At 41.4% G+C, this 12,165-nt stretch overlaps 1 protein-coding gene across 1 annotated transcript in view; it reads left to right on the forward strand.

Moving 5' to 3' along the window:
• Positions 1–12,165, forward strand: part of LOC128349701 (uncharacterized) — a 269,429-nt gene that overhangs the window by 249,177 nt on the left and 8,087 nt on the right. The window contains 4 exon segments of the mRNA XM_053306456.1: positions 591–770; positions 1,731–1,963; positions 3,442–3,571; positions 6,277–6,408. Of these exon segments, the coding sequence (XP_053162431.1) occupies positions 591–770; positions 1,731–1,963; positions 3,442–3,571; positions 6,277–6,408 (675 nt within the window).

Here is a 12,165-nt window from a genome sequence, read left to right on the forward strand (position 1 = left end):
CCAGTCAGTCAGTGCACTCCCTCAGAGAGTCTCTGTGGAGTCACTATAGAAGTACAGTCATTTTTACCTCTGTTGAAGGAGCTGTTTTTCTCTCAGCACTAAAACATTTTGTCCAACATGCCCTTTGGTAATGCAGGAAATAAGCTCTAGTTTCATTAAAATCTACATTTGCCTTATGATTCAAGTGTCACCATGCATTAAATTTGATCAGCTTCTAGGAAAATCCAGTCTGAATAAAATGCTAATAGAACATCTCTTTACATCTTTCTGAGATCCTTAAAATTCTATAGTGCTGCTTTTGAAATGTGATTTCCCATTCTGCAGAAGCAGCTTAGCTTAACTTCAGTCTTTGGCTATTTCTGTCTCTAATTTTGGAGTTCTTTACAGCAGAGATCTTATCCTCTGCACTGATAGTTATTTGAGTGTTGATTGAAGAAATTTGAAGCCTTTTTGTTTCCACAATAATCAGTGATTTTATTGCATGTCTGAGCTGCTTTAGCACTACCTATTTAGCAGCATTGCCAAGATGAAGTAGGTTGCAGTTCTTTGTGATTTCATCTCCAAATTACCTTGCACATAAAATTTTTTAGGGCTATATAAAACAGTGCCGTAAACGAGCAGACATGTTCACGGAGGAGCAACTGAAGACAATCTTTGGGAACATTGAGGATATCTACAAGTGCCAGAAAAAATTTGTTAAAGCTCTGGAGAAAAAATTCAACAAAGACTACCCGCACCTGAGTGAGGTTGGCTCCTGCTTCTTGGAATATGTAAGTTGGCAACTGTATGTACAGGAACAGTGAATACAACAGGCAGAGGCTGGTGATTTGGTGACTGTAGTCCTTATTTGCTGGAAGTGACATTTGATGTGTTACAAACTTGCATTTATAGATCTTATTACTACAAATATTTGTCTTTGGTTGCAGACAAAGTATTTACAAAGGCATTCTAAAAGTTCATATACTTATCCCCCCTGCAGATGAGAATTGTATGGGTATGCAAGATAAGTACTTGCAGGACCCACTCCAAGGTGCTTTTAATTTTATTTCTCTCCAGTTGTCAGCACATGAGTTACAAAGGGGAGCTGCCTATACTTTAAGTGGTCACCATGTTGAATCAACTTTGAGTATTGGCAAACAAACAAACAAGCAAAAAACACCTGCAAGGTCCCCTAGCCGCTTCTTGTATGCTGTGAATAGGCATTTAGCACACAATACGCCAGATAGGCATTTAGCTGATAGGCATTTAGCACACAATACACTGGATCTGACAGTCATTGAGAAGAATCGGGTTCTGATAATTGATATTGCAATCCCAGGGGATAGACATGTCGATGAAAAACAATTGGAGAAAATAACTAAATACAAGGACCTTCAGATTGAAACTGAGTGGCTCTGGAAAAAGAAAACAATAGTGGTGCCAATAGTTGTTGGTGCCCTTGGTGCAGTACCAAAAGAACTTGAACACCATCTCGACACCTTGGGCATCGATAAAATGACAACACATCAACTACAGAAGGCCACACTACTCAGGACAGCACGAATACTACAGTGCTATCTTTAATTTTTCTCTGGTTATCCTAGAGACCCTTGGAAAGAGCCCGATAATTAAAATACCAAATCCAGTCAATAACATCTGGTAGTCTGTGTATAAACAGCACAATAATAAATATAATAATATTTTTTTGAAAAATAAAAATAATAAAATTTATATTTTGGTTTCCACTTTAGCAAAATGAGTTCCAAATCTACTCGGAGTACTGTAACAACCACCCGAATGCCTGCGTGGAGCTTTCCCGACTCACCAAAGTGAGCAAGTATGTTTATTTCTTTGAGGCATGTCGTCTGCTTCAGAAGATGATTGACATCTCTCTGGATGGCTTTCTCCTGACTCCGGTGCAGAAAATTTGCAAGTACCCACTACAACTTGCAGAACTGCTGAAATATACCAACCCACAGCATAGGTAAGAAGGAGCTGGGATTAAAAACATGGGGATGATGTCATGACACAGATACATGCATCCTAGCTTGTTCCCTTCTTCTTCTTCAATCCTAACTGTGAAAATTCATCTCTAGTCATTTTGATTAACTTTTCTCCACAGCTATGGGAGAATTTATCTAAGGCCCATTTTGTTGTTATGGACTTTATTTCTTTGTGTGAGGATGGGTGTTAGATAATGGTCCTAGAAGAAGCTCTGCACCAGTTAACTTTCCGTTGCGTACACAGGCAGCTCCTCCCCCCTAGGAAACTGGTAAAGATCAAGCAGTAATGTTTTGCAGAAATGTCCATCCACAGGGTGTTGGTTTCACTGATGCAACAATAATTATACAGCCCACCTCCCGCCCCGCCAAAAAGGAAACTCAGGTATTGATGCTGACTAGGGAAGCTCCCTCCACCAGGTAGTTACTTCGAAACTTCCCATTGTTGGTGCTTAGAAGTGACATAGAACATGACAAAGGGCAGTGAGGTATGTTGTGCCCAGGGTGACCCATCCATGAGGCAGAGGTGAAGTAGTTGCCTTAGGTGCGGGCTCAAGGAGGGGTTCAGGGGTGGTAAGCCCCAGCCTCCCACCACTGTGGTTGCACCCCACAGTCCTCCCTGCTGCTCACTGCCACCACCCTTCCTCACCCCACTGGGGCATGCTGTTCATTTTCCCTCCTTACTCCTCTGAGGTGTGCCTCTTCTTTCCCGCTCTGCACTGAATGCAAGCTAGGAATGCCCCTGACACAACAGCCTGCTCTGAGAGTGCTTGTGTGCCCCTGCCCCTGCCTTGAAAGCATGGCCTGAGAATGTTGAACACCTGTCCAGAAATGGGGCATTGTATTGTCCTTCACCTCAGGCAGCAAAATGTCTCTCGGATCACCCCTGGTTGCACCTCTCCTAGCAGGAACAATTGAGTGTGATATGGGAAGATTCCAGGTTAATACCACTTTAGGGTCTGTATAGAGCACTGGAGTGCAGGTAGTGGTGGTGATTTGCCATGCTGACCATGCAAATGGCCACCATGCATGTGTGGAGGCCATGTGCATGCCAGCGTTGTGCAGGGGCAGCTGGGACACGTCCTGCCAGCATGCAGGCATATTTAATGTCAATGGTTTCTAGAGATATCACAGGTCTGCAAGGTGGTGCAAGACTGTGGAGAAAATTTGCCTCACAATGGATATACTGAACTGTTTTACAAGCATTAATGAAATAGGTTGTGTGTTGTAACTCTCCCATATTATCCCCTCTCCATGTTTTCATGGGAAACCATGAAAACCTGAGTGTTTCTGTCAAATGTACTTCAAATCTGGGATAGATCTCCTAAATTATTATTTTGTTGTTGTTGTTGTTGTTGTTGTTGTTGTTGTTGTTAGCCTTGCCTTGGGATAGAGGCCCAGCCCCTTTCTTTAATGGCTGTGTAGTACTGACATATCTAATAGGAATCTATTTCAACCCTAGAGATTTTAAAGACGTTGAAGATGCTTTAAATGCCATGAAGAACGTAGCACGGCTCATCAATGAGAGGAAGAGGCGGTTGGAAAACATAGACAAAATTGCTCAGTGGCAGAGTTCAATAGAGGATTGGGAGGTAAAAGGAACTCAGTGTTCAGTCATAAAAGAAGTGGTGCCCCAGACTCAAACAGATTGCAAGCTACACCCAGGCTGATTCTTTAAAAATGTATTTGTAACTCTCCACTGGGCAAAATATCTCTTATTAAATAATGTGCACTGAACCCAGGTCTTCCTTGACTCCGGCGTATCCCACTTAAATGACATTTGTCTTTGCCGCTTGGTTTGGTTCAGCCCCAACCCATTACCGCTGTGAGGGTACAATCTTGTGCAGCACACCCATGCTGAAGCAGAGACCAGCACAGTGACGCTGTTGGCAGCTGGTGCTGCAGTGAGGCTGGGATCCATTGTACCCTTCTGTTGATCCTATTAGTTGTTGTGCCAGTGGAATGGTTGATAGGATCCACAAAGCAGCCTCACAATACTTTATACAGTTTACACATCTTTCTGGGTTTCATTTATCATTGACTTCCTATACATGCTAATTACAGGTGGACCTTGTTAGCTGTGGGGGTTCCGTCCTAAAGATTACCGTGGGTAATGAAACAATGGATAACAAAGCATTAGACTGTGGGGTTGAGGGCAGCGGGGGTAAGGGTCCCATGCTTTTAAAAATCGCTTTAAAAACCCGGCAAGAAACCATGAATTCAGGCCAAATAAAGTGCCCTACTGTGCTCCATGAGCCTTCAGCAGTCCAATGATGGTTCACCAAGTCCCACGGTCTCCACATTTTCATGAAAAATCATGGGGAAATTTGCTTTTTTTAAACCAAATGAGCCACGAAATGGCTCCTCTTCATAAAATGGTGGCCGAAAATGACCTCTGAGGTCATTTCCGGCCATCCTAGGAACCGTGGATACATCGGTTTTAACCCTTTTGTATCTGTGGATAATGAGGTTGGGTGACAATTGGTGGACTGTGGATATGTGAAACCGTGAACAGTGAACCGTGAACAGTGGAAGTATAGTGAGGTGCACCTGTATTAAAATGATTATAACTGTATTTATTAATTGTATAATTTGCAAGCATCCTTGCACTGTTGGAGCTTGGTATTTGTTCAGAATGGGTGAAAGAGACAGTTACACTCTAAAGCTGCAGTCTTGTGCGCACTTACTTGGAAGAGGTTCCTCTGACATTCCTTAGGGCTGAGGTGTAAAAGCTTTCTCAAGGAATTGTATGTACTTAGAAATGGTTGGCTTTAGTGAATCTATCCAGCTTTGATTAAAAACGTGCTTGATGAAAATTAGGCCCTATCCCTATTTATGCTAGTCTGTAATTTAGATCCTTCAGAGATGTTTGGGTTTTTTAGAATATTTGAAAGCCACTTTTCAATTTAAGAAATAATGCAAAGCAGAGTACAAGAAAAGTGGGGGGAAATGAAAAGCCACAGTCAGTTAAAACAATATAAAAGCAGCTGCTAAAACCTCACTAAAAGTGATTTGTTTCTAAAAGGCTTGGAAAAATAAAAAAGCCTCCACCTAGCACCTAAAAGACAGCAGGATAAGTGCCAGGCAGGTCTCCCTGGGGAGACAATTCCGTAAATGAGAAGATGCTCTTCAGGGCTGGGTCAAGATCGGCCCACTCCTGCCCACTCCAGGGATGACAAATGCCACCAGCTTCCCTTAGCCACCTTTGTTCCTCCTCCTCTTTTTTCATTCTCTGGTTTAAAAAAGGAAGTGGGGAACAGAACAGAAGAGAAAGTATGGAGGAGGAGAGTGGCGGGCTCTAGCAGCTCATGGGAGACACTCTGATGACCTGATCCTTTCTGCAGTCACCACCTGCCTAACCTGCAGAGGATAGGGATGCCATTTTTCTGCTGATGAAAATCCAACAAAAGCCATGTTTGTATGTTAAAAATGGGAAGTATTCTCATTTGCCTTGTAAGTTCATAAGTGGTGGTGGATGGAGGTGAGGCCTTTAAGAACATTTTGCTGCCTGGACATTTACCTAGTATTGCCTGGACACAGTAGGTTGCAGTTTAGGAAAGCATTGTGCCTTGTTGAGATGCATTAGGCAGAAATTCATCTGGTGTACCTTTAGCAAGTGATTGGAGAAACCACACCTGTTGAATTTCTGCCTGGATACAATGGGGCTGCACTTGTAAAGCCAGCATAATATACAAGACACTACAAAGCCTTTTTTGCTTACATGGCATGCATGTTAATATGACTACGTTTGATTGCAATTTATATGCTTTTTAGAGCACAAGTGAAAATTGCAAGTGCTTTAACTCTCATCTTAAACCAAATAGTTTTTGGTATTTTATAGGCAGGATGGAAGGAAGGAAGCCAGTTGTATCTTTCTGGGTAAATAACATAGACAAATAATATAGATATCAGGTAGGACTGACTGTTTTGTGAGAGAGGGGAACTCCTAAAATGAAACAAAACACACACGCCACCCAATAGCCTTTTCAGAGTAGCCAAGATAATCATACACCTACATATGATGGTTTTAAAAATTCCTAGGGGACGTTCTGGCAATCCAGACAGTAAGAAGAAAACAATATAGTAAAAGCCCACTTGGGATGGTGACAAGCAGCTGCTGCTGTGTGTCTCTTTGTGTTTGCGTTTTAATAGGGAAACATCTGAAAGTTCAAGGATAGAAGGATGGTTAGAAACGCTGCTTGACCCCAGAGTACCACCCACAATAAGCCAAGGTATTATTGCTTGTCATCTTCTTGGGGTGAAGGAATTGACACATCTCCTGTATTGTGACTGACAGGGTGAAGATGTCCTTGTCAAGAGTTCTGAACTCATCTACTCTGGGGAATTAACCAAGATTTCCCAGCCTCAAGCCAAGAGCCATCAAAGAATGTTCTTCCTCTTTGATCACCAGCTTGTCTGCAGCAAGAAGGTAAGCTAAGCAAGCCTCTACCACCTCTGCTTCTGCATTCCTGGCAGTAGCAAAATTACAACTTTTCTGCTTTCTTATAGTTTGTTCTCGAGCATTCCGTTAAAGGACATCACAGTGTGTTAGGGTGATATCATTAATCTAAACATCCCTGTTCATATAAATCAAGGAAGCGCTATATTATTGCAAATGTGCCTACATAGCTGCAGTTCCTTCCATGCTGGCCTGCTGTGCATTTTGCACAGGCAGTTAATGAAAGAGCCCTGCTGTGGACTGCTCTCCTGCAGAGTTGGAGGAAAGTTATGTATTTAGCCTTTGCAAGATAAAAGACAGCAGCTGAAAATGCTATCAAATTAAATCCATCAGAATTGCCACCCACATGCTTTCCAAACACCAGCACAATTTCTATGGTTATACGAATAGATTGATTCTAATCCATGTTTGCAGCAACCTGTATAAACTTTCATGCTAATCATTAAGTTGCACAGCAAAGTAGAAATAATGAAAAGTCAACTCAAGGGCACAGAAGAAGAAAAAAGCATCTCTCAGTAGCAGTAGCAGGCATCACAATTCTTGCATCCATGTAGTTGAGCCTCAGCCTATCTGTGGAGGTCTGCTTTACTGCTCAGTGTTATTCTTCGTAAATGTTCTACCAGGCCTTTCAAAGGACTATATATTAGTACCTTGATGCAGTTAGGATATTCACTGTGGACTCTGTATATCATATGAGAATGAGCCCCAAGAATTAAAAACTGCTTTGAGACCCATTATGATTTTAATAAGCATTGTATAAGTACTGACAGACAGGTGAAGGATGCACCAGTGCAGGGAGAGAGCAGCCTAACAGAACTTCGCAACTAGCTGCACCAGTGCAGTGAAGGAGTGGCGACTTTTTTTGCCCTCCTCTTTCCCAGAAAGCCTTTTGTGCCACCTATAAATACATCTCCAAGGGCTGCTCAACCCTCAGGGACATATTTTCAGGTGGCACAGAGGGCCTCCCGAGGGAGGGCATTAAAAATTGTCACTTAATTACTTCCTGGTTCTTTGATCTATTCTTCATAGCTTTATTTCCCCCCAAAATGTGATTGTTGTATTCTGCTTAAGGGTGTGGTTGAAGCTATGGAGAGGTAAAGGGTAGGGCGACTGCTGTCAGCGGAGCTGTACCCCAGCTAACTCCATCGCTCCATCTTTGGTCTAAAAAGGATTAGTCAGATTGCTCAGAGAGTTTTAATTCTAGCTTATACCCTTAAAACATTTAACATTTTATGCATTTTTAAAAAATGCCTTGTAGCCTTCTTTGAGAAATAACTTGGAAACGTGGGCTATAAATAATTAAACAAATTAATCCTGTTTCCATTTAACATTGTCACCTATTTGGGAGTAATGTATTTACAAGCATAAACATTAAGGCTAGTAAGCAAAGTTTTGATTTATTCTGATCAAAAACAAGCCAAAAGAACAAATGTACAGAAACTGGAGCATGTTACAAACAGTACAATCCTCTCCTTTCCACTCTTATCCTCATCGCATTGACAAAAAAATGGGCAAAATTCTTAATTACATGTTTATCATTTGTGGTAATAAAACATCACATTAACACATTTAAACATTTTTTTAGCATGTTAAATGAAGGGCAGACCCCGATACAAAGACTAGCAAGTGGAACCAAATCTAACTGAAAGTGTTTTTTTGTTTTTTTTACGTTTATATCCCACTCTTCCTCTTCCAGGGAGCCCAGATTATGTTTATCTTGTGTGATTATGTTTATCTTAACAACAACCCTGTGAGATATGTTAGGCTGAGAGATATGTGACTGGCCCAGAGTCACCCAGTGAGTTTCATGGCTGGATGAGGATTTGAACGCCGGGTCTCCCGGCGCCTAGTCCAATACTTACACCCACTACACCATGCTGGCTCAGCTTTAAGACCTGTTCAGTTACAAACACTTGCAGTCCAAGAGCACACGATGTGTGTGCCGCCCTCATAAGCAACATAATTCCCAGCCATTGCTACAGCTAGCATTTTGTACATGTATATAAGAAATGTGAATGGGTGATGTTACTGGCATTTCAGATTAAAGGGACAACAATGTGGTTGGGATAAAATTCAGAAACAGTCACTGACCATCAGACCCAGCAGAAGAACTGTTACCTACAACATCTCTCCAATATTATTATTTCTTGTTTACACAGTCAGACAGGTGTTATTGACTGGTTTGTTTTATCCAGACATCGAGTCCTTCCCAAGGACCTGGGATGGCTGAATTTTATTGTCAATTGTTATAGATATCGTCGCAGAATATAGGCTGTTCCCAGTAAAGATGCTATTTGTAATTGGCTGATGGTGATTTCTGTGACCCCTATGGTGTTGAGGTGCTCTTCAAGGTCTTTTGGAACTGCACCCAGGGCGCTAATTACCACTGGGATTATTTTGGTCTTTTTCTGCCACAGCCTTTCAATTTCAATTTGTAGATCTTTGTATTTGGTGATTTTTTCTGTTTGTGGTGGATTTTTCGACTTTTGCTCTTATTGCATTTGTTCTTAGTGCCTGTTCTTGTGCAGCCAGTATTAAACCCTCTGTTTCTTTCTTCAAGTTGCCATTCTTAAGCCATTGCCAGGTCTTGATGATGTCTGATTTTCCACTTATATTGTGCAAATATTGACCATGCAGTGGCTTATTTTTCCATTTTTCTGCTCGGTTCTTGACTTGTTCTTTCTTGTAGGCCTGCTTTGTTTCATTGGTGTTGAATAGTTTCGCATTATTGACCATTTGAAGTGCATCTTCTTCACTGTCCTTGATATATTCTTCAAGGCCTCTTTTCTCCTCATCTACTGTTTGATGGACTTGCAGCATTCCTCTTCCACCTGAGCTGCGAGGGAGGTATAGCCTATCGACATCACTGCGGGGGTGCAGAGCATGATTGATGGTCATGATCTTCCTGGTCTTACGATCTAGCGTCTCTAGCTCTGCCTGGGTCCTGTCTATTATTCCTGCAGTGTATCTGATAACAAGTATAGCCCAGGTGTTTATGGCTTATATGGTGTTCCCGCCATTGAGTTTGGACTTGAGGATTTGTCTAACTCTCCTGATGTATTCACTTCCAATTTTTCTTTTAACTTCAGTGTGTGCGATGTTATCAGCCTGGAGAATGCCCAAGTATTTGTAAGGTTCTTTCTCTTCCAGGTTCTTGATCTTGCTTCCATTGGGCAGTTCTATTCCTTCTGTTTTTCTTATTTTCCCTCTGTTCATTATTAATGCAGCACACTTGTCTAGTCCAAACTCCATTGCTATATCGCTCCTGAATATACGGACAGTGTTTAGCAGTGATTAGATTTCTGACTGGGACTTTCCATTCAACTTCAGATCGTCCATGTACAGCGGATGGTTGATTTTACTTGATGTTTTAGATGTTTGGTATCTGAGGCCGGTTTTGTTTAGTATTTGTGAAAGTGGGGTCATGGCGATTACAAACAACAGAGGGGATAGTGAGTCCCCTTGGAAAATGCCTCTTCTAATGCTAACCTGTCCAAGTGTCTCACCATTGATTGTTAACTGTGTACTCCACATGCTCATTACTTTTTATATAAATACCTGAATGTTTTTGCTGACACCAGTTGTTTCTAAACATTTTAGTATCCATGTGTGAGGCAATGAATCGAAAGCTTTCTTGTAGTCAATCCATGCAACACTTAGATTGGTTTTTCTTCTCTTGCAATTTTCTAAAATCATTTAGTCAATCAGCAGCTGGTCTTTGTGCCTCTGGTGTTCGGGCAATTTCCTTTCTGTTCAACTGGAAGCTGTTTGTTAGTTAATAAGTGTTGCATCACTTCATCTGCTGTTATTCCAGTTAATAATTTGAACATGGTTGGCAGACAGGTTATCGGTCTATAATTACTTGGAACTGCACCTTTTGCTGGGTCTTTCATTATGAGATGAGTTTTCTCAGTTGTTCGCCATTGTTCAATATCACCTCCTTGTAAAATGTGATTGAACTGTTTTGATAGTTATTTATGAAGGCTTGTTAGGTGTTTAAGCCAAAAGCCATGCAGTTCATTGTCACCTGGAGCAGTCCAATTTTTAATTTTCTTTGCTCTTTCACTTATTAATTCTGGTCTTTGCTCTTTCACTTATTAATTCTTTCACATTAATTTCACTTATTAATTTCACTTATTTATTTATTAATTTATTATTATTATTATTATTATTATTATTATTATTAATTCAATTTCTATACCACCCTTCCAAAAATGGCTCCGGGTGGTTTACAGAGAAATAATAAATAAGTAAGATGGTTCCCTGTCCCCAAATGGCTCACAATCTAAAAATAAACACGAGATAGACACCAGCAACAGTCACTGGAGGTACTGTGCTGGGGGTGGATAGGACCAGTTACTCTCCCCCTGCTAAATAAAGAGAATCATCACGTTAAAAGGTGCCTCTGTGCCAAGTAGCAGGGGTTATCTCTGGCTGTAGTTGCAGAAGCAGTTAAAATTGCAGAGCATATCTTAGCTGAGTGTGATCAGATCTACCTCACAGGCACATATGTTCTTGAGCTTGCAAAGCTGACTTTACAATTTGATAGTTTCTTCATCCTAGCTGAAGGATTTCACTTCCAAATGGCCTCTTCAAAGCTTTGACAAAAGATGTTGAAGAATGGAGGGCCCCATGTGCTTATAGAACATGGAATCTGGCTGCAGGATCCTTGAAATTATTTATGTTAGAGAGACATGGCAAGCAATGCAAGTGTATACACCAACTCTTGGCAGTTGCCATAGAAATCTTGCATACTGAAGAGTTCTGAAGAACAGATGATCCATATTTGATGTGGTCTCCAGAGAGCTGGCCGTTTTTTCAATACATCAAGTGTTTCCATTTAACTGAGTCAATGTTTTGCAAAGCTTCATGAGACTCTTGCAGAATATGGAGCGTCCTTTGAAGCAACTGAAGAACATGTTCTGTGCACACCCCTAATTTGTACTTGTGTAAAGACATCCCTGCTTTTCATGTGTTTGCTGGTGGTGTTTCTTCCTAGTTTTCAAGAAATGCAAAGGTGAGAGGGGTGAAAAGGCCCGGATAGCCCTCATTTTGGTGGATACAACAGAAGAGGAGGCACGTCTGGAAACAGAGATATTTTTCAGGACTATGAAGTAAAATTGTAATAAACTAAAGCTTGATACATTCTTGAAATATACAAGACCAAGGGATTTTGTGCCGTGGCAGCAATGAAGGGAATCAATGCCAGCAAACTTCCTCCACTTGCTTCTGTCAGACATCTGAAGATATGGCGGACCAATCTAATCTGTGGATTTTGGATCAATCCAGCCACAAGCCTCCCACCAATTTTCTCCCAAATGGCAGGGAACTAGTTGATGCAAAGTATGTTCCCTGATGGTTTGAGGGAGATCGAACATAATTGCTTGAAGATATTCTTAGCACTGACACTGAAAAACTGGAAGGTACTGCTGAAGAGGATGAGGATAGCATTGCAGAGATGAGCAATCTTGGAAGTGATGATGATGGTGATGGAAATGATGCATACGAACCTGATGTGCAACTTACATAAGAACAGCTCTGCTGGATCGGGCCCAAGGCCCATCTAGTCTAACATCCAGTTTCACACAGTGGCCCACCAGATGCCACTGGAAGCCTACAGGCAGGAGTTGAGGGCATGCTCTCTCTCCTGCTGTTACTCCCCTGCAACTGGTATTCAGAATACTTGAATTTTGTGTGTGCTTTACAATATAAATATACTATATTATA

The sequence above is a fragment of the Hemicordylus capensis genome, chromosome 3, assembly GCF_027244095.1.
Source record: "Hemicordylus capensis ecotype Gifberg chromosome 3, rHemCap1.1.pri, whole genome shotgun sequence".
NCBI lineage: Eukaryota > Metazoa > Chordata > Lepidosauria > Squamata > Cordylidae > Hemicordylus > Hemicordylus capensis.